We start from the raw sequence: 17,613 nt of genomic DNA, 5'->3' as shown, positions 1-17,613 counted from the left end.
CATCCCCTGAGGCGATGCGGGCCTCCGTTTATCCTCTACAAGTAGCTGAGACCTGTTCCTGACATGATCTAACTGTCAGTTTCTCTGACTTCAGGCACACAGAACAGTTTAAACATCAGATCTGGTTGTGTTTAGAAGTTAAATGCCTGTGAAGGCCATAAAAATGGACATGAATGTGGTGTAAAAATGCCACCATGCCAGGCGTCTTCAGCAACATAGACTGCTGGATTAGGTGAGGGTGAAGCCGATCTCGCTGAGGTACAAACTCGGGCATGGGAAGAGTTTGGTAAGGCCTTGGAAAACAACTTCTGGTCCACAATCTGGCGACTCAGGAGGGGGAAGCGGTGCTCTGTTGACGCTGCAGTGGGGATGAGGGGCTGCTGACCTCGACTCAGGACATTGTGGGACCGTGGAAGGAATAAAGTCTTCTGATGAGGAAGCAGAGCTGGGAGACTTGGGGGTGGGCTCTCTTGATCTCCAGGGCTGAGGGGGTTATAAAGCTCCTTGGTTGCAAGGTCCCAGAGGTTCTTCAGACTCTGGCTGCTATGGGGCTGTCCTCTTCTGCCGCATTGCATGGACGTCTGGGACAGCGCCTCTGGACTGGCAGACTGGGGCGGCGGGGGACCAGAGGGTTTGCTCCAACTACAGTCACATAATCAAACCTCAGAAGGAGGCGCAGTGTGGTTTTTGTCACGGAACAGTGGACCAGCTCTATACCCTCTTCAAGATCCTGGAGGGGGCATTGGAGTTCCCATAACCAGTCTCCAGGAGATCAGATCCCCTCTTACGGGCTGACTTGCTCTGTATGACAGGTGTCAGAACTCGATCCGTATTGCTGGCAGTAAGTTGGATTTGTTTCCAGTGAAGGCTGGACTCTGCCAAGGCTTCCCTTTATCGTCTGTTTTGTTTGCAACTTTTACATACAGAATTTCTCAGCACAGCCGAGGCGTTGAAGGGATCCGGTTTGGTGGCCTCAGGATTGGGGCTCTACTCTTTGTGGATGTTGTTCTGTTGGATTCACCGGGCTATGACCTGTCATTGCTTCACAAGAACTGTGCCAACAAGCAGAATTAAAAGTTGCTGCAAACAGCGGAGTGAAAGTCATGTGTAAGTGCTGCTGATCAGATGCACTGAACAGTGATCCCCCTTTTAAAGCAGACTTGTCAGTTTGTTTATTAGATGTTTGTAAACACAGAGCCAAGGAGGAAAGACACCAGCAATGATCTGACAGGAACCGCTGCATGCCAGGTATGGAAATGATCACAGGACCATTTCTATTAGGTAATAATAAAGTAATAGTTCTACAGCAAGACAGATTATGCACAAATGCAAAACATTCAGTTTACTTGAGGTGTTTCACAGTAATTAGTTCATACCACTGCAAAACTCTTCAACTCGTGTAACAAATGTTTTTAAAGAATGTTCAGTTTACAGCTGCATGAAATTTTTGCCCAAACAGGTAGAAAATAATGTTTCTATGATGTTTAAGCACAATGAGCATCCTCAACCACAGTGAAGAATTACCTGATCATTCTCTGGACCCACTTTATCCTAAAAGGCTATTGAATACAAAAAACCCCCACAAATGTTTCATAGGAAGCTTTTCTGACTGACTGTAGGACTTCAGCTGAGTTGCCTAAACCTTTTCAGTTTGACACCCTTTCATCCAGTGGTTCCCAGCCGAGTTCCCTCAAGGAAAATATGGGATTCAAAAAAGGATGAACAAGTGGAAGCTACAACAGCTACATAGAGAAGAGATCAGCAGACAAAGTCAAGGGACAGACAAGAGAAGGACAATAATGTATGTTTTCAAGAAGAAAATGATGAAACCAACATGAAACAGTTTTATTGCCTTATTCAAGAAGAAAAAGAAATCTCTGATTTTGGATTATTTTTTATTTAATACACGGTAAATCCAACTTTTAATTCAGCAGAACTGTGCAGTTTCCATCCTTTTATCACAAGAAGAGGAGCGAAGTAGAGAGGAAGATACAGAGATACAACCCTGGAAAGCTGATAAGCAGAAAAACACCAGGAGAGCAGAGGAGAGGACACAGACAAGGCAGAAACAGCGAAAGTTTCAACCGTAGTATCTTGATATTTTTGCTGTCAGCTGAGAACTGTAGTTTTACATAATGTGGTTTATTTTTGTTCTGACTTCTTACATAGTCACATGGCCGTATTCACAACTACTTTCACATTTAGTGGTATTATTTTGGAGACTTGACCTTGTTTCTGGCTGAGTAATGTTGCCACCTGAAGATTGTGATACCAAGACAAGATCTCTGCTGCACAACTCAAATTATAAACTGTAAGAAAAAAAAACAACAACTTGGTTTTTAATCAATAACTCAGATTTGTTTCTTGCTCTCTGCGTCAATAATAGAAAGGAAACATATTTTCCATTTGATAAATACTTTGAAAATGAGTAAAACCTGAGTTAAGACCAAATTCCTGATCTCTCCCGTTTGCGGCGAACGATGGCAGCCACGTCTTGTTTGAGTGTTGAGACGCTTTGTTCCAGTTGCTCGGAGAAGTCTCTCAGCAGACGACTCTGCTCATCTACAAACAGTCTGAGCCCCAGCAGGTCCGACTCTTCCTGGAGAACACAAACACGGATGAAGCAGTTTATACTGCTGCACATAGGTAAACTAGGTAAGACACATATCTGGTTATATAACCATAAGTATTAACACCAACAACTGAATAACTCCTACACATTGGTGAAATAATCAGCTGGACTGGGACCAGTTCACTTTAATCTCTATTGATAAGTTCAGAGCTTTTAGCTTTAATGGTAATAATGTGAGCGCAGACAGACATGGATACATACACTGGGCTTGTGTCTGCGCAGGCGCTGCAGCTGACCCCTTACTGAGGTCATGCTGTGGTAAAAAACCTTCAGAGCTCGAGCAAATTCTGCATCGCAGCTGGGACGCACCGACCGGCTGCGCCCACTCTCGCCAGCTGAAACCAGAGGGGGGGGAAAGGTGGTTGTGTAGGAGTGGTGGTGCAAGAAGACATGAGTTGTTAAAAATATAGCTTGTTGATAGGCACTGAGAGGGAAATGTGTGTATTTCAGTCACCGCTCCTGGCTGTGTTCAGTTGTTCTCTCAGACTGTGATTTTCTTTCCTCAGTGAAGCATTGATGCTCTTCACTTCTTCTAAGTCTTGTTGGAGAGCTCTTACTGAACTGCAGAGCTCTGCAGAGTCCACATGCTGCAACACACACACACGCACGCACGCACATGCATACTGATGTGTTTACAGTCTTTGGTAAGTATTTTGTATCTAATGATGCCAACTTAAACCAAAGATTCAGACATTTTCAGCATCTCCAAAGACAAAAAAAAAAAAAATAGGTAAGAAGTATTATGTGCAACATCAAGTAGAAAAAAAGCTTAATTCTACTCTATTATTTTTAGTTTAATTTACCACAAGTCCCAGTGAAAGATTAAACTCACAGAAGCCTCTGGTGGACCTGAGTTGTCGATGATAAAGATGCCTTCTGTAGTCATCCTCACTGCTTCCAGGGAGGATTTCAGGTGAGTGCAGCCCTCTGAGACAGAAAGCCAACACAGTTTCCAATGACACTTCCACCTGTCTGTATTTTTGTTATTCATGCATCATGATCCAGTGTAGAAGGAGCATGAGTGACTCTCAAACACAGTCTGATAACATAATCTAATCCCACTCACTCTTACAATAATACCAGAACTTCCAGTGATTCTGGAAGTTCATCTTCACCTTGGAGGCCCCAGAGCTCCAGCACCACAGCACTGCTCTGCAGGTAATCCAGCAGGTGCTGGGAAGTGTGGAGAGAGGCTAAATGAACCCGGTGGTCCAAGAGAGGATTGACGTTGTGCCACACAGCTGGAGTGTACAGAGGCTGGCAACAGTCAAATAACCTGAAACTAACAAACATGTACAAAGATAAAATGATGAAGAGCCAGAAATGTATCAACCTGTTTGTAGGAAAAAAGCTGAATTGTTCTTCAAAATTCTCTTCATGCGGCCTCTGCCGACCACTGCATCTGCCTCACCCAATCTGAACCCCTCGATTGCGGGCCTCCATAATCCAGCGAACCCCACAACACTGATCCAAGACCAGCTGGAAGTCCATTCGTCTGCCCAATATCTCGCATGGGTCAATCAGGATGTCATCTTCACCTAGAGGACTGGAAAATCCCAACGCTTAGTCACTGAAAACCTTCTCTGTGCATTATAAGGTCTAAATGCTAAGATACTGTATGTAGTGTTTCATACAGTCCAGTGGAAGTACAGGGAACCAACTGGGCTTGTAGAATGGCCTCCTCCGTGCCCTCTGAACCCAGCACCTGCAGATGGACATCATCAGTTGGTCTTACATTAATTTGTCATGGGAATAAATACAGTTGTGCTCATATGTATTCATCCCCTTTCATTAAAGAAAAGGCTGAATTTACAACAGTCACTCAAATTACTGGAGACTTTAAAAAAGAACAATAACTAAAAATTTGCAAAAATATAATTTAGTAATATAAGTTTCTTCACACTGTTTCTTCATTTAATTGAGTTGAAAAAACAAACAAACAAACAAATGGGTCCTGGACAAATTAGAGCACTTTTCTATTGAACGGTGGAATAAAATACCTGTGAACAGGTGCAGAAGTCTGACTGAGAGGAACAGAAAACACCTGACTGTCGCGGAAACATTAAAGGATTGTTCAACAAAATATTAGTTTATGATTGATGTACTATGTAATAAATTATCTTGTTTGTTGGCTTTTTTTTTTTAAATATATTTTTTTTATTGTACCAGAATTAGAAAATAATGTCATGATTTTCAAAAATTTTTTATTTATTATTATTACTTTAGCCAATTTCAGCTTATTTTACAGGCAGCTGTTTTTTTCCTTCTTTAATGAGCGGGCATGAATAAATATGAGCACAACTGTAGTTTCAGAAACTGATTAAAGTACCTACCTCTAACTGCTCTTCTAGTGGGATTCGGAAGGCTAAAGACTGAAGCCAAAGGTGAGCAGTGCCCAGAAGCAGAGGCTCAACTGGATCCCAGAACGGGTCTTTATCCCTGTGTAATGCAACAGCTGGTACCCCATCAGCTCTCTGACCACAGGAAGCACAGAATGTTCTATTAATATATTAATACATGAACTTTGTCTGCTTAAATAAATAAAAAAAAATTCAGTGAGAAGTTTGTCAAATCACAAAAGATCATGAAAAACAATCTTCCTACTCCTACTAACGTTGTCACCATTCTGCTCAGCCTGGTACTGCTGGTAGGCTTCCTCCATCAGAAACTTGCGGTTGACAAACTTGGCTTTGGACCACATCCAAACCTGCAAAGCAGATGTCAGACCTGTAACCATAACAACTTCACATGATGGAGAAAGTGGCTGATATACGGTAGCTCCACCTGTTTGCTTCCTGTAGAGGTGACTCTGATAACAATGTCTTTCTGCAGATCATGACCTTTACAGTCTGAAAGCGCCAGATTCTTGATCTCCAGCTTAAATTCCACTCCCTGTAAACACAGCAGGTACATAAAACCACAACACTGGACATATATTATGTAATTTGCAAAAATAGTAACCATGAAAGACAGCAGACTGTAGACCTTGCTGAGTTCCTGGCTCATCTGGTTGGCCTCCGCCACCATGGGCATCAGTTTTATATAATCATAGAAGACGGCTAGCAGACTGGGGTCTGTCTGACTGCTTCCCGTGCTCGACTCACCTAATCACAGACAGATAAATAACATCCAACACACATCCCTGCAAAGGTCAGATTCCTTATCTTCCACTCAATGATCCTCACACACACCCAGATGGATGCCCTCAGCAGCAGCCAGTTCAGACTGGAAGTAATCGTAATCATAGCGGCTCCAGTCATCCCCGCCCCTCTCAGATGGATAACCAATGAACAGGTAGGTAGAGTTGGAACCAAGAATAAGACGATCCTAAAGAAAAAAGTTGGACTTGTGCATTTTAGTCATATGTAACAAGGTTGTGTCTTCTAATTGTTATGTCTGCAAAGGCCCACCAGATGCTGCAGCTCAGTTGTGTGGGAGACAGCGTTCCCATTGATGATGACCTTTGACCCTGCGAGAGGAGTCAGAGTTACCCGGCGCTGTTCATTCCTGAACACAGCATGACGCTCCTGGATCCTGATGCATAAACACACACCCACACCAGTTTTACTTGATAGATAAGAAAACTGCTCCTGTAAAACAGCATCCATTCCCCAAAACACCGCACCCCTTTCCCTTTATCAGGACACGATTCAAAGCACGGCACTCTTGATTCCAAAGTGCACTTTATTGTCAAAATTTAAACTTTGTTTCCAAAATGAGCACACAGAGCACAACTAGTGCACTGCAGAATACAAAACACTCTTCTCACACTGTGTTTTCACAAAAATGCTGAACAATGATCCAATCCTCAACAAACAACAGCTTCAACATGAAGCTGGGGGGGGGGTTCTGGACCAGGTGCAATGGCTAGTTGTCGTCCACGTTCATGTCCCCTCCTGTCAACATGACCTCCTGTTCCCCTGACATCCATTTTGAACCACTGATGCTGTTTCTCAGCTGCTTTATTGGCTTGGTTGGATCAGAGTCTGAATTCTACCTCATAATGTTCACATTCTGAAAGTGCCATATGAGTGATAAGTGTGTTCAAGTTAGCAAAAAATGTGTCCAGTCTTTTTTTTTTTTTTTTTGCAAACCTTCTGGGAAGTGTGTTCAAGGTTTTTAAGAAATGTGTGCATTTGATGGAATTTAGTGTCTTATCAAGGCAGAAAAACTGTGATGTGAGTGTTTACAGATGTATTTCTTCAGTCAAATGCATTAATTAATGGAATCTCACGAATCTAGCTTAGTTATTTCCAGTCTTTATTCTAACTTCACTGTGTTTGTGATGTTCTACAGGATCATGTTTTGGTGTAATAATGAAAAAAGAAAAAAAAACACCCTCACCCTAAACCTTTGATAGAGATGGATCTTGGGGACGAGTCACATAGTCCGATGTCCCACTCACCTGGTAGAAGAAAACCATTGTGTAAAATACAGCCTTTCTGAAAATCAGAGTTGTAATAAACAGGCTGCAATCTACAGAAACTGTTCTGTGATTCGTTTGTGTTCACCCCCGTTTCTCTAAAAGCTCAGCTGAGCATTGAGCATGAATGTCTTACATTTTCTATCACACAGAAAAACTCACCCTCTTGGATAAAAAGCTTCACCACCCCTGACAGTTGAGCATCCTCGTTGATGTTCAGGACGTAGGGGTGCATCTGCATCATCCTCCTCTCCTGAAAATCAGCGGGAGAGGCAGGAATTTACAAATACCAGGAGGAGACAGAAAGCAGTGACTAAGAGATGAAAAATATCTGCTAAAAAGAAACACAAGTATGTAACTTAACAGCCATTAAGTCTGTCTACACTCTGCACTCATAAGTTCATTTGAAACGAGTCGTTTTAAGTGTTTTTAAACCTGTGTGATGTTGGCATACTGCTGCTCCCAGTCTTTCAGGGCCTCTTGCAGATGTTGTTCCCACAGTGTCTGAATGGCTCTTATCTGGAGCTCGTTGTGAGTCAGCAGCTGACGAAGCTCCTCTGAATACAAACACAAGTGTTAACCTTTGACCTGATGAAACCTGTTGTGCTCAGTTCAGCAAGTTTGATTCTTACTGGTCTCGTTGCTGGCCCTGCGTCCTTCCTGGCCCATCCGGCTCAGCCGCTGCAGCAGTCTGGCGTTCTCTGCCTTCAGCTCTTTAATGAGGCGCTCTGTGGGGCTCTCATTCACCACGGCCCGGTTCTGGATACGCTTTGCTCTGAAGATGTGGAAGCAGGTAGACAGACAAGGACTTAAAACCAGCCATAATAGAATTTACAAAGTCAAGGGAAGTAGAAAATAAATGTCAGAAATGTGCAATCTAAGGAAAATAAGTAAAAGATACAATGATTTCATTCTGTGTGATGGAGCTACTGTACCTCTCAGCGTAGCGGAGGGTGGAGAGAGACTCCTCATAGCAGATATCGGCGGGGCTTAATGCAGCAATCTTGAATATTAATGTCAAATGATCAATTACTTCATTCACCTGTAAGTTTTTGTTAAATTAATATCGTGTTCACTTTGAATCAGTTTGTAAAAAGCATCACCATGACAGTGCGGCTGTTGCCTCCTAGAGCAGACTGCAGCAACTTGGTGAGGACGGAGTCTCTGTAAGGAATATGGACGACTTTCTTTCCCACCGCCATGTCAGCCAAAGAGCTGGAAGAGACAAGAGGACAGCATGTGGAAACCACTGTCCAACCAAACCACATGGGAGACAAGCGAAGCTAGGCAGTAAGCCAACCTGATGACGTTTCCCAGGGTGGTGAGGCTCAGGTTGATGGCCGTGCCCTCTTTGAGTCTGTCAGCCTCTGACCCTGATGACCGCTGGCGCTCGCTGCCCGCCAGGTCCACCAGGTTAATGTTGGACTGCTTCGTGATGCTCTCTTTAGAGAAAATCTGACAGGAAGTTTCAACCATTTAAATAAATGTCATCACCATTTAATTTTAACCCTTGAAGACCCGACCCTATTTTGTTCCTTTAACAAAATGTAAAAAAAAAAAAAAAGATTAAAACCACTTTTTAGGGATATTTACCATTTATTATCCTATCAAGTGACATGTCACAATTATTACAGTGTAATTTTCTGCTTTCTGGCATCTAATAGGAGGCAGAAATAAGTATAAGATTATGTTTGACAGGATTTTGAAGTGATGCCAGATGTCGCAGAAACTGTAGACATCAATGTCACGCTGGGCTCTGTTGGGTCAAGCTACAATATCAGTTGGAAATACCTACAGTATGTCTTACAAAAAGAAAAAGACCTTGTTTTTGTTTAGCAACAGGTTCACATTGAGTTTTTAAAAAAGAACTTGATGACATTAATCTAAAAAAATCTGATGAAACTACATTTTCCTGGACTAGCTGTGTGTTTTCATTTAGGAAAAGAGCCTTTACTGAAAACGCATGAAAGGGAGTTTACCTGTTTGAGCTGGAGGATAATGAGCATGTGTGAGCGACTGCTGTTGGCATTCATGTGAGTAGCAGCTGTGGTTCGAGTCCTGGTACCCTGCTCCATCAGCTGCTCCACCTACAGCAACATTTCACAAATCATATCCCGCTCTCACCACAGAACAACTTTTCTCATGTAAAGCATGGTGTGGGATTTATGTGGCTAACAAAATAAACCTTCACATCACCCAACAAAGAGTGTTGAAAGGAAATTTATCTTTCAGTTGATCTATTCTTTCTGGAAGAAAAAAAATTATCAAAACAAAACACAGTAATGGTCTATAAAAATGAAGCTTTATAGAAATGAAACATTTTAACGTCTTATCAGGTTATCAGTTTAATACTAAACATTCTTCTGCTGCAGACTTTTAAAAGGAGCGAGTTCAGCTCTGCTGCCATCTGTCTGAGACAAACTCTTTACTGAGAAACTGTGTATGTGAGTTTCTCTGTCAGTAGGGATTTTCTTTGTTTTTTGAGGCCAAAAAATAAATCAGAAATTGATGATTGAACTACTACATTCTTTTTACTCTCAAACACAAACAAAACTTGAACTCCACTCTTTATTTAGTATAAGACATCATGAGACTTGCTTGTGACAGTATGAACGTGCTGAAATTAAGAGCAGCCAGATGTTAAAACAGCCTTATTTTACTGTGCATACAGATGACATTTTAGTGTCAACTGTCTTTTAACTGCGATAATAAAACCTGACATTAAAATTTGCAGAAATAAGAACGATCAGCTTGTCTTTATGTTTAAACTCTTTCATGCATCATGTTCCCTACAGTGGACACCTATTTGACAGCTGTTTAGCTGTTTCTTTATGGATGAGGATGGTATATTTGCACATTTGCTACTTTAGTAGACATCAGGGAATCATCTGTATATCCATACATGGTAACTGCTAAATATGCATTGGTGATAAACAAGAAAATTAAAAAAAATATTGCTTTATTTCTATAGAATATTCACATTGTAAAATATGTAAACATGTTTTCAATATTTTTTGAAATTTCAAATGAAATAAAAATAAATATGATTGGTATAAAATATAAAAAACATTAGTGTGCACAAATAAAACTAAAAAACAAAACATGATGCCGTTTCTTAATAATTCATGCATAATTCATGTTAACTGCTGATTATAATAGCTGAGTAAATACAAAACTGACCAGCAATATGACATAATTTAGTCTGTTGAAGACAGAGTGAAATTTAAGTCACCCTTCCCCCCCAAAAAAAAATCTGTCTTTGGCTATATTTAGTGTCCATGGAACTTCTTTCTTTTTTCTTTTTTTTGTTTTTACCTGTGGTGCACTCTCACAGGGGATTGTACGGAGACCTTCCACGTAGAAGCCTCTTTGCTGCTCCTCTCTGACTCGAAGTCCGCATGGTGTACGAGACCCCCGAGACAGCAAGTCAACCACCTGGATTAAGAGGAGAGAAAAGATACGGCAGTAGAGGCCATGGGGTTATCGACAGTGACAAGTGATATCCAGAGAAACAAACTGTGTTACACATATAAAAATATCATGAGAAAAAAATTCCACGAAGAAAGAAGAACCAGGAATAAAACTGATATTTCTACTGTTACCTGTTCATTGTAGATTTCCAGCATGCTGAAAAAGACCTGCAAACATATCAAGAACAAAGAACATTTTTATAAAATTTTCCATGACTGCTCTACTGTATCATTAAGCCCTAGTGCAGCATTTTGAGACGGCTTCTTCCACCAGCATTAATGCTATATGTTTGAATTTTTCCCTGATGAAATAAAGATCCACATAAATATTAAAATGTATTTAATTCCTCCCCTATCAATATTTTACTCTTCCGCTGGGTTTCAAGAAATTCAGCTGATCTATGTAAGTAGCTTTGGATAAAAGCGTCTGCTAAACGACTGTAGAATAGAATAGAATAGATTCTTGATGACAGAAAGTCATACGGCACTGATTTCATACATCCACTAAGGAGTCTGGTTATGTCTTCTTTACCTGACATTGTCTGTTTTCTTGGTTTTCTCTGATGGCTTGAAACAGTCGATCACAGAGTTTAGGAACCAGGCCCTTGTTGGGCCCATAGCCCATCATCGAGTAACTTTTCCCAGAGCCAGTCTGTCCATACGCTAATAATGTGGCGTTGTAACCCTGTAGATGTTGTTTCAAGGCTTTCATTGTTACAGCAGTACTGGTATGGTGTTCTGATTTTAGATGATGAAGAGGAACATGCTGTGTTTAGTACCTGAAGAGCATTCTCCAGTATTCCTTCTCCCAGATCCTGGAAAACTCTGTCCTGATAAATGACACCGTGTATCATCATAATCACTAAAAAAATCTTTTCTGGATGAGCAGTATTGAATTAAGTTTAAACAAAATAAAATTTCAAATTGTTAATGTTCAGTATGTTTGTTTGGGTGTAATTAATGCATATATCTGTTCTAACTGGTTGTCTCAGCGCTAACCTGGTCAGCGTACCGTCCTCCAGGCTCATCAGGAATGTAAAGACCACTGTGGTTTCTCGTGAAGCCACTGTGGGACCAGTAGGCATAATCAAAACAAAACGACCGTCGGTTCTGAGAGTCACGTGGGTCCTGGATGCTGATGGAGGTTGAAACCATGGAGACGACACAGCGGCTCCCTGCATCCTTCTCTCTCTGTGAGAAGGACGACGCGTTTAAAGACACCTCGGCGTTACACTGCAGACATCACTCTGAAGTAGAGCCATGACTAAAAGAAATTGTTTCTCATCTGTTTGAAATGGTTTAAGTGGGATTTAGACCACAGAAAAATGAAGGTATGCTTGATGTAAATATGATGATGATATATTTTTGCAACAGTTAAACATTTTAACAACACACATAAGAGCTCTCATACAACAAAGTTCAGGTGGCATTTCACAGTTTTAGTGAAACTGAAATCTAACACCAAACTTTTGGTTTTCCATTTAAGCCACCTGAGTCTTAAAAAGCCTTGAGGAGAGAAACGACAGGTAAACAAGTATGTAAAAAGCGTGTCACACATGCAAAAAAACAGTAGTTCAAGTCTTGCTGAAGCAAAATACATGGTGTTACAAATGGTTGCCAGGTTACCAGAGAGATACAAACATCAGCTGACATGATATAAAAAGCTTCAGTATGTCATACAATTTAACCAGCCTTACTGCAAAACTTGAGTGGTGGAATTTTTCACTTTGTTTCATCACAAAGAGAGGGGAAAACCATTAATGAGCTCATTAATGGTTTCTTCCTGCTGCTTTAATACAAACTCAACGTGGGTGCAAACTGTGATGGATAATGAGAAATGTAAGCCCGTGGTCTCAAATGGTCTAAACATGATGTTTTAATTTGATATTTTGCACTTTTTTCACCATACAACGTGGCTTAAAGTAAGTTTTAATGTTTTAACTGACATACATTTGCCAGGTGCCACATCACTTCACTTAAGAATGAAAGATAAACTTTAAAAACCTGCCATGAAAAAGCTTTTTTTATTTCATCAAGACACTGTCAACCATTACAACTGCACAGCTTGAAAGTAAAAGAGTCCAGGTGTGTAATTTATCTGTCTGCATATGAGACCTATCACTCACAGGAAATATTAGGTGCATATAACATATTCCTTATGACTTAATTGTTTTGAAGCTGACCTCCAATATATAAAAGAAAAAAATCACTTAAAATGGCAGCAGTTATTTTCCTTTGTGCCTCAATATTTCCAGATTATAATTAAAATGCTATTCAATATATCAAGCCCCTCTGTTGACTTGTCCCACCAATCTGTTAATAAACTGTCTGTTTTTAACCAAGTATTAAAATGATTTACAGTTTGAATCATCAGTTTGTCACACCTAACACAGCATCCCAACTTATTGGGGGGAGAGAAAGAATATTACATTATCATTAACACACATATATCGAGTGAAATGCATTCAAAAACAGATGACTGATACCTGACCTTGTTGAATGGTCGCACCCTGACAGCCACTTTGACACAGTCCTTACTGTGCATGTCGGAGGCTTTAGCTCTCATGATGCAGCTGGCAGGTTGTCGGTGGAGGAGACAGGCAGACTGAGCGATCAGCTCCTTCACACAGAACAACACGATGCTGTGTCGAGTTACATGGTGACATGGACATTGTCAGGGATGCTGGTGGACACACTGACATAGAAACTATGTGAAACTGAAAAGATGATGCATTTGTTTAATTGTTAAAATTGTGAAGCTGCCATAAACATGTCAAGTGTAAAAAAAAAAAAAAAACTAGAGTGTTTATGAACGCTAAAATAACGCCACATGTGATATGTACAGTGGAGTATTTTGATATAGTTCAACAATCATCATGGTTTATCGCATAATATGTAGCTGCATTCTGTTTTCCTTCTTTGTTTATAGAGCATTGCAGAATTGGCTGGTTTCACTTTCACCTGGTCTGACGATATAAATTATAGAAGAGATGCAGATCCCCAGCAGAGTCCCATATAAACAGGTACCAGTCCATTTATGTCTGCTTTTTTAGAAAATGTTTCTATTTCAGATTAGATATAAAACTACCACCAACGATAACATGATCGGATGTTCAAATAGGGTCTGATTATCATATTTAATCATTTAACCCATTTCTATAACATGGAAAAGTTTAGCAGGCTATTTACATGTTTACATTTACAAGTTTAGTTCCTTCAAAGGTAACTGTTGTTGTCCATCATCAACTGTGTGTATTCCAGTTCTCACATGATGTTTGAGACCAGATCAAGACTCACTATTGCTACCTACAGAAAAGATTATCATGTTAAGATATGATGAATATACATCCCCTGAAAAAAGTAAAATCATCCCACAGATGGCGTCAAATAATTATAATATTAAGATGTTTTATTATATAGCTACAAATTCAAAAATTATATTTAAGACAAAGGACTAAATTTTTTTCTTCATGTACTTAATCTGACAAAAAAAATAGTATTAATTACAATTTCAAATTTTATTGATACAAATAAAGGCAAAAAATGATGAAATAAAGAAAAAGAGAAACTTGAATGAACATGAAGTAGGTCAGATTTTAGATTTTAGCCAGTGGTTGTATCCAGGTGAAAGAGAAAGTGTCACTGAAAACTGCTGCTAAGTGTTTCTGTCCAGTGAGGATGACTGCAGAGGACATTTGAAGTCACGGTGTCAAGTGATCCAACAAGAGTTTACAGCTAAAACACCAAACATTGTGTAAACACATAAATATGTGTGTGTGTGTGTGTGTTGCAGCCTGTGGGCTTTGCAGAGCTCACCTGAGCAGTAGGAGCCATCCAACAAGACAGGAGGATTGTAAATGTGTTTATCCTTTACTAAAGACTGAGTCACCATCTAAAGGAGCAACTGAACACAAGCAGGAATGGCAACTAAAACATACACAGCACCGTAAAATCTGATGTTTGTTACCATTAAAAAAATATAAATACTCAAGTCCCACAAACAGGCCATATTTCTGGCTGCTGCTTCCTCCTGCACCATCACTCCCACACAGCTGACTGGAGGACCTTACTGCTGTCACGTCTCACTGGTTTATATGTGGAACATCTCCTGCACTGCACTGTGAACTACTGTATACATGCTCTCTGGAACATGTATACAGAAGTATACATGTTCCGGATACAGTCTGTCGAGAATTTTTCACAAGTGCATATTTGATTTTTTTATTTCCTATGCTTGTAAATATTTTCAGTTGCGAGTGCAGGAATCAAATCTGATGCATTGATAAGCAGTAGTTTAGAAAAAGTCCTTTCATTCACAGCTGTCATACATACTCTCCATGATGTGTAACACTGATCACATCTGTCCAGGTGTTGCAGAATCAGTAGTCAACCAGAAACAAAGTGAAGTCTACAAAAAGTTTATTAGACTGCATGTAAAAGACGTTGTCACAGTTCCAAACTGCAAATAAATTAAAAGTCAAGTACAAGTTTAAATTTTCACATCATTATGTTTTAGAACCATCACTGATCATGAGACATTTTCAAGCTACTGCAGCTCACCATGAGGCCTTATCACAATACGACACAAAGGAGCAAGAAGAGCTCTTCTTCCTCACGTCTCACGGTGAAAGGTTAACATTAATGGTGAAGTGCTCAGGCGATGGTTGTGTTGACTTCTGTACTGCAGTGTTTCTGTCTAATGAGTCCCAGTTTGAGGTAAAAGCACAGCGGTTAGTGTTTCTAAGCAGTTATAAGAGTACAGACAGATGCTGTAGGTCCCAAAAAGAAAGATCAGTGTGGATTTATGTACAGGAACACTGGCAGAAGGCAGATTAGTCACCACACAGTACAGAAACTCTATGTACAACATGAAGGCAGGCAAGTTTACAGGCGGCAGCTGGTCACTTATTACATAGTTGTGTAATCATTTAGCCAAATCATCACCGCCTTTACTTGTTTAATTAATTTACCTTTTGGGTAAGACTAAGAAATATATCTCTACATCATTTAAAATTATTTGATTTCTTTTCAACCGTTTGAAAAGCTGTCATCTTGTTTCAAATTTTATTATACTGGTCAGTTCAAATTGTAAACTAAAATCTCATAATTGCAACAAACGTAGTGTTGAAAACTGCAAGATACAGTAGGAGAGGCAGAAGATAGAACTGAAGAGGTAGACATGAAAACCACAAAGCCAAGTGCAGGACAGGCTTATGATAAGCACCACCGTTTGCATGTGTTGACTGCTCCTTTCTTCTCTAAAATGCACCCAGTTATGTGCATGCAGGTACAGAGAAGGCTGAGGGTAAAAGTGAGGTAGGTTAGTAAAGTCTTGGAGGATTAGGAAGCAAACACAACCTACAGAAAAACACACACAATAAGCACTTTACGAGCAGAAAATGAACATTAGAGTGAAATAAGCACATTGAAAGCTTCTCCAGTTTGTTTTCGGCACCACTTCTGGTAAACTCGCGTTCCACGTCTGAAGAGAAGTAACACATAAGCACAGAGCATGTATGGGAGCTGTTCAGGTCCACATCAAGTACAGTGGTGAATATCATAGAAGAGAAAAGCCCCACACCCATCCCAGTACAGCCTGTCAGCCTCATCCATGTATCAGTGTTAGCAGTCATTAGTTTCTAGATTTATATCAAACTCCAGTCAATGTCGCACTGAAGGATACCTGGCTGGAAGTTTCACAACTCTGATTGTTCGCCAGCCTTCAGCAGCTCACATATGGCTTCACAAAGCAACATGCGGCATGTTTTAGATCCTTTTTTCTTCTTCTTTTTGTCAAGATATAACAATCCAACACTGAACACACAGTGGTTGAACAAACTGTTATCTCGTTGGTCTCTAAAGCTGCCTTGTCTTTCTTTGCCAAATGAAAGCATCTGTTCTATAACAGATTTGACAGATCTGTACATGTAGGCGGGCAGATATTCCAGATCCTATCACACACCCACGTCTGTGTCATTTTACCTCCGACTATGAAACAACCATTGTTCATCTTTTAGGTCCCTCTTTGAAGCTAGTGGGGCAAATTAAAGTTTAAAAGCATCACTACTGATGTCTCCATTTCTCTCCCTCTCACACACACACACACACACGCACACGCGCAAACACACACACACACACACACACACACACACACACACACACACACACACACACACACACACGCGCATCAAAGCTTTCGGCAGCCGGCAATTTTCACAGTATAAAAATATTTCACAAAACGACGAAAAGGTCCACGATTTCACATTAGGCCCATGCTTGTCTCAGAAGCCACGCAAAGACAAACATCATAAAGAGTTGCAGAACAAACAAGTCAGTTTCATAAGATACATTTCCCACAAAGCAGATAAGCCGGTTTCAGGTATTACATAAGAAATACTCGGCAGTGTTCACATATTTAACATAAATCATGTATATTTTGCAAGCTGAGGATTTGGAAACAATGCCACCATACTCAGATGCAGGACCAATGTCAAGACCAAACTGGAGTCCCAGTTACAAATTTAGCCTTTCATCAAACAGAGAACACCTCTAGTTTTCTCTGAATAATGCCTTCGAGTGGCACTCATGGCACCGTAAGACTGAGGAGGGGGATTCCTTATGTTGGTTTGACTCTTTAACAAAGCAATCAGAGTCCAGCTCACAGTGAATCTACAACACATCAGTCGTGGTCCCTGACTGGACTTAGCATGTAGCTGCACAGCTCACAAATAACCATAAAGAGCTCAAAACCAAAATCCCCCTCCACAGGAGTCACAGATACATTCTGCATCCTCAAACTCTGCATCTGCTGAGGACAAATCATCAGATTTCTTTTGTGTAAGAACTGGTGATCCCTCTCAGGCGCTGGTGCCATCCTTCTCAGCCGCCCGACTGTCATTTGCTGACGTTCCGTGTGTGATGAGGGTAAGCGGTGCCTCGGATATGTCACGCTGGCTGCTGTGTCTCGAGCGACTGTCTATTTTATGCAGGCTGCTGTGAGTAGAGAGCGGGTGGTCGAGACAGGACATGCTACCATGGAAACTGCGCTCTTCTGGTCCTCTGTAAGTCACAGAGTTGCTCCTAAAATG

The 17,613-nt window shown here is 40.6% G+C and overlaps 2 protein-coding genes across 2 annotated transcripts in view; both read right to left on the bottom strand.

The window, feature by feature from the left end:
• Positions 1–2,440: 2,440 nt before the first annotated feature.
• kif28 (kinesin family member 28) lies at positions 2,441–13,191 on the bottom strand (the record flags this gene model as incomplete). The annotated part of the gene is given in 28 exon segments (XM_079243087.1): positions 2,441–2,599; positions 2,834–2,967; positions 3,087–3,219; positions 3,465–3,559; positions 3,748–3,914; positions 4,044–4,178; positions 4,267–4,337; positions 4,966–5,106; positions 5,247–5,339; positions 5,417–5,524; positions 5,618–5,736; positions 5,824–5,959; positions 6,043–6,166; positions 6,977–7,037; positions 7,218–7,308; positions 7,491–7,612; positions 7,688–7,830; positions 7,991–8,058; positions 8,159–8,270; positions 8,356–8,510; positions 9,035–9,142; positions 10,371–10,490; positions 10,658–10,693; positions 11,058–11,210; positions 11,305–11,355; positions 11,525–11,716; positions 13,017–13,103; positions 13,105–13,191. Coding segments are annotated over 28 exon segments (3,201 nt in total).
• A 1,930-nt stretch (positions 13,192–15,121) lies between these two features.
• Positions 15,122–17,613, bottom strand: part of LOC306774986 (frizzled-3-like) — a 30,278-nt gene continuing 27,786 nt past the window's right edge. The window contains exon 11 of the mRNA XM_079265188.1: positions 15,122–17,605. Coding sequence (XP_079121314.1) covers positions 17,383–17,605 — 223 coding nt within the window. The 3' untranslated portion in view covers positions 15,122–17,382. The remainder of the gene's footprint in view (positions 17,606–17,613) is intronic.

The sequence above is a fragment of the Telmatherina bonti genome, assembly GCF_933228915.1.
Source record: "Telmatherina bonti genome assembly, chromosome: 1".
NCBI lineage: Eukaryota > Metazoa > Chordata > Actinopteri > Atheriniformes > Telmatherinidae > Telmatherina > Telmatherina bonti.
This window is presented reverse-complemented; position numbering and strand designations above follow the sequence as displayed.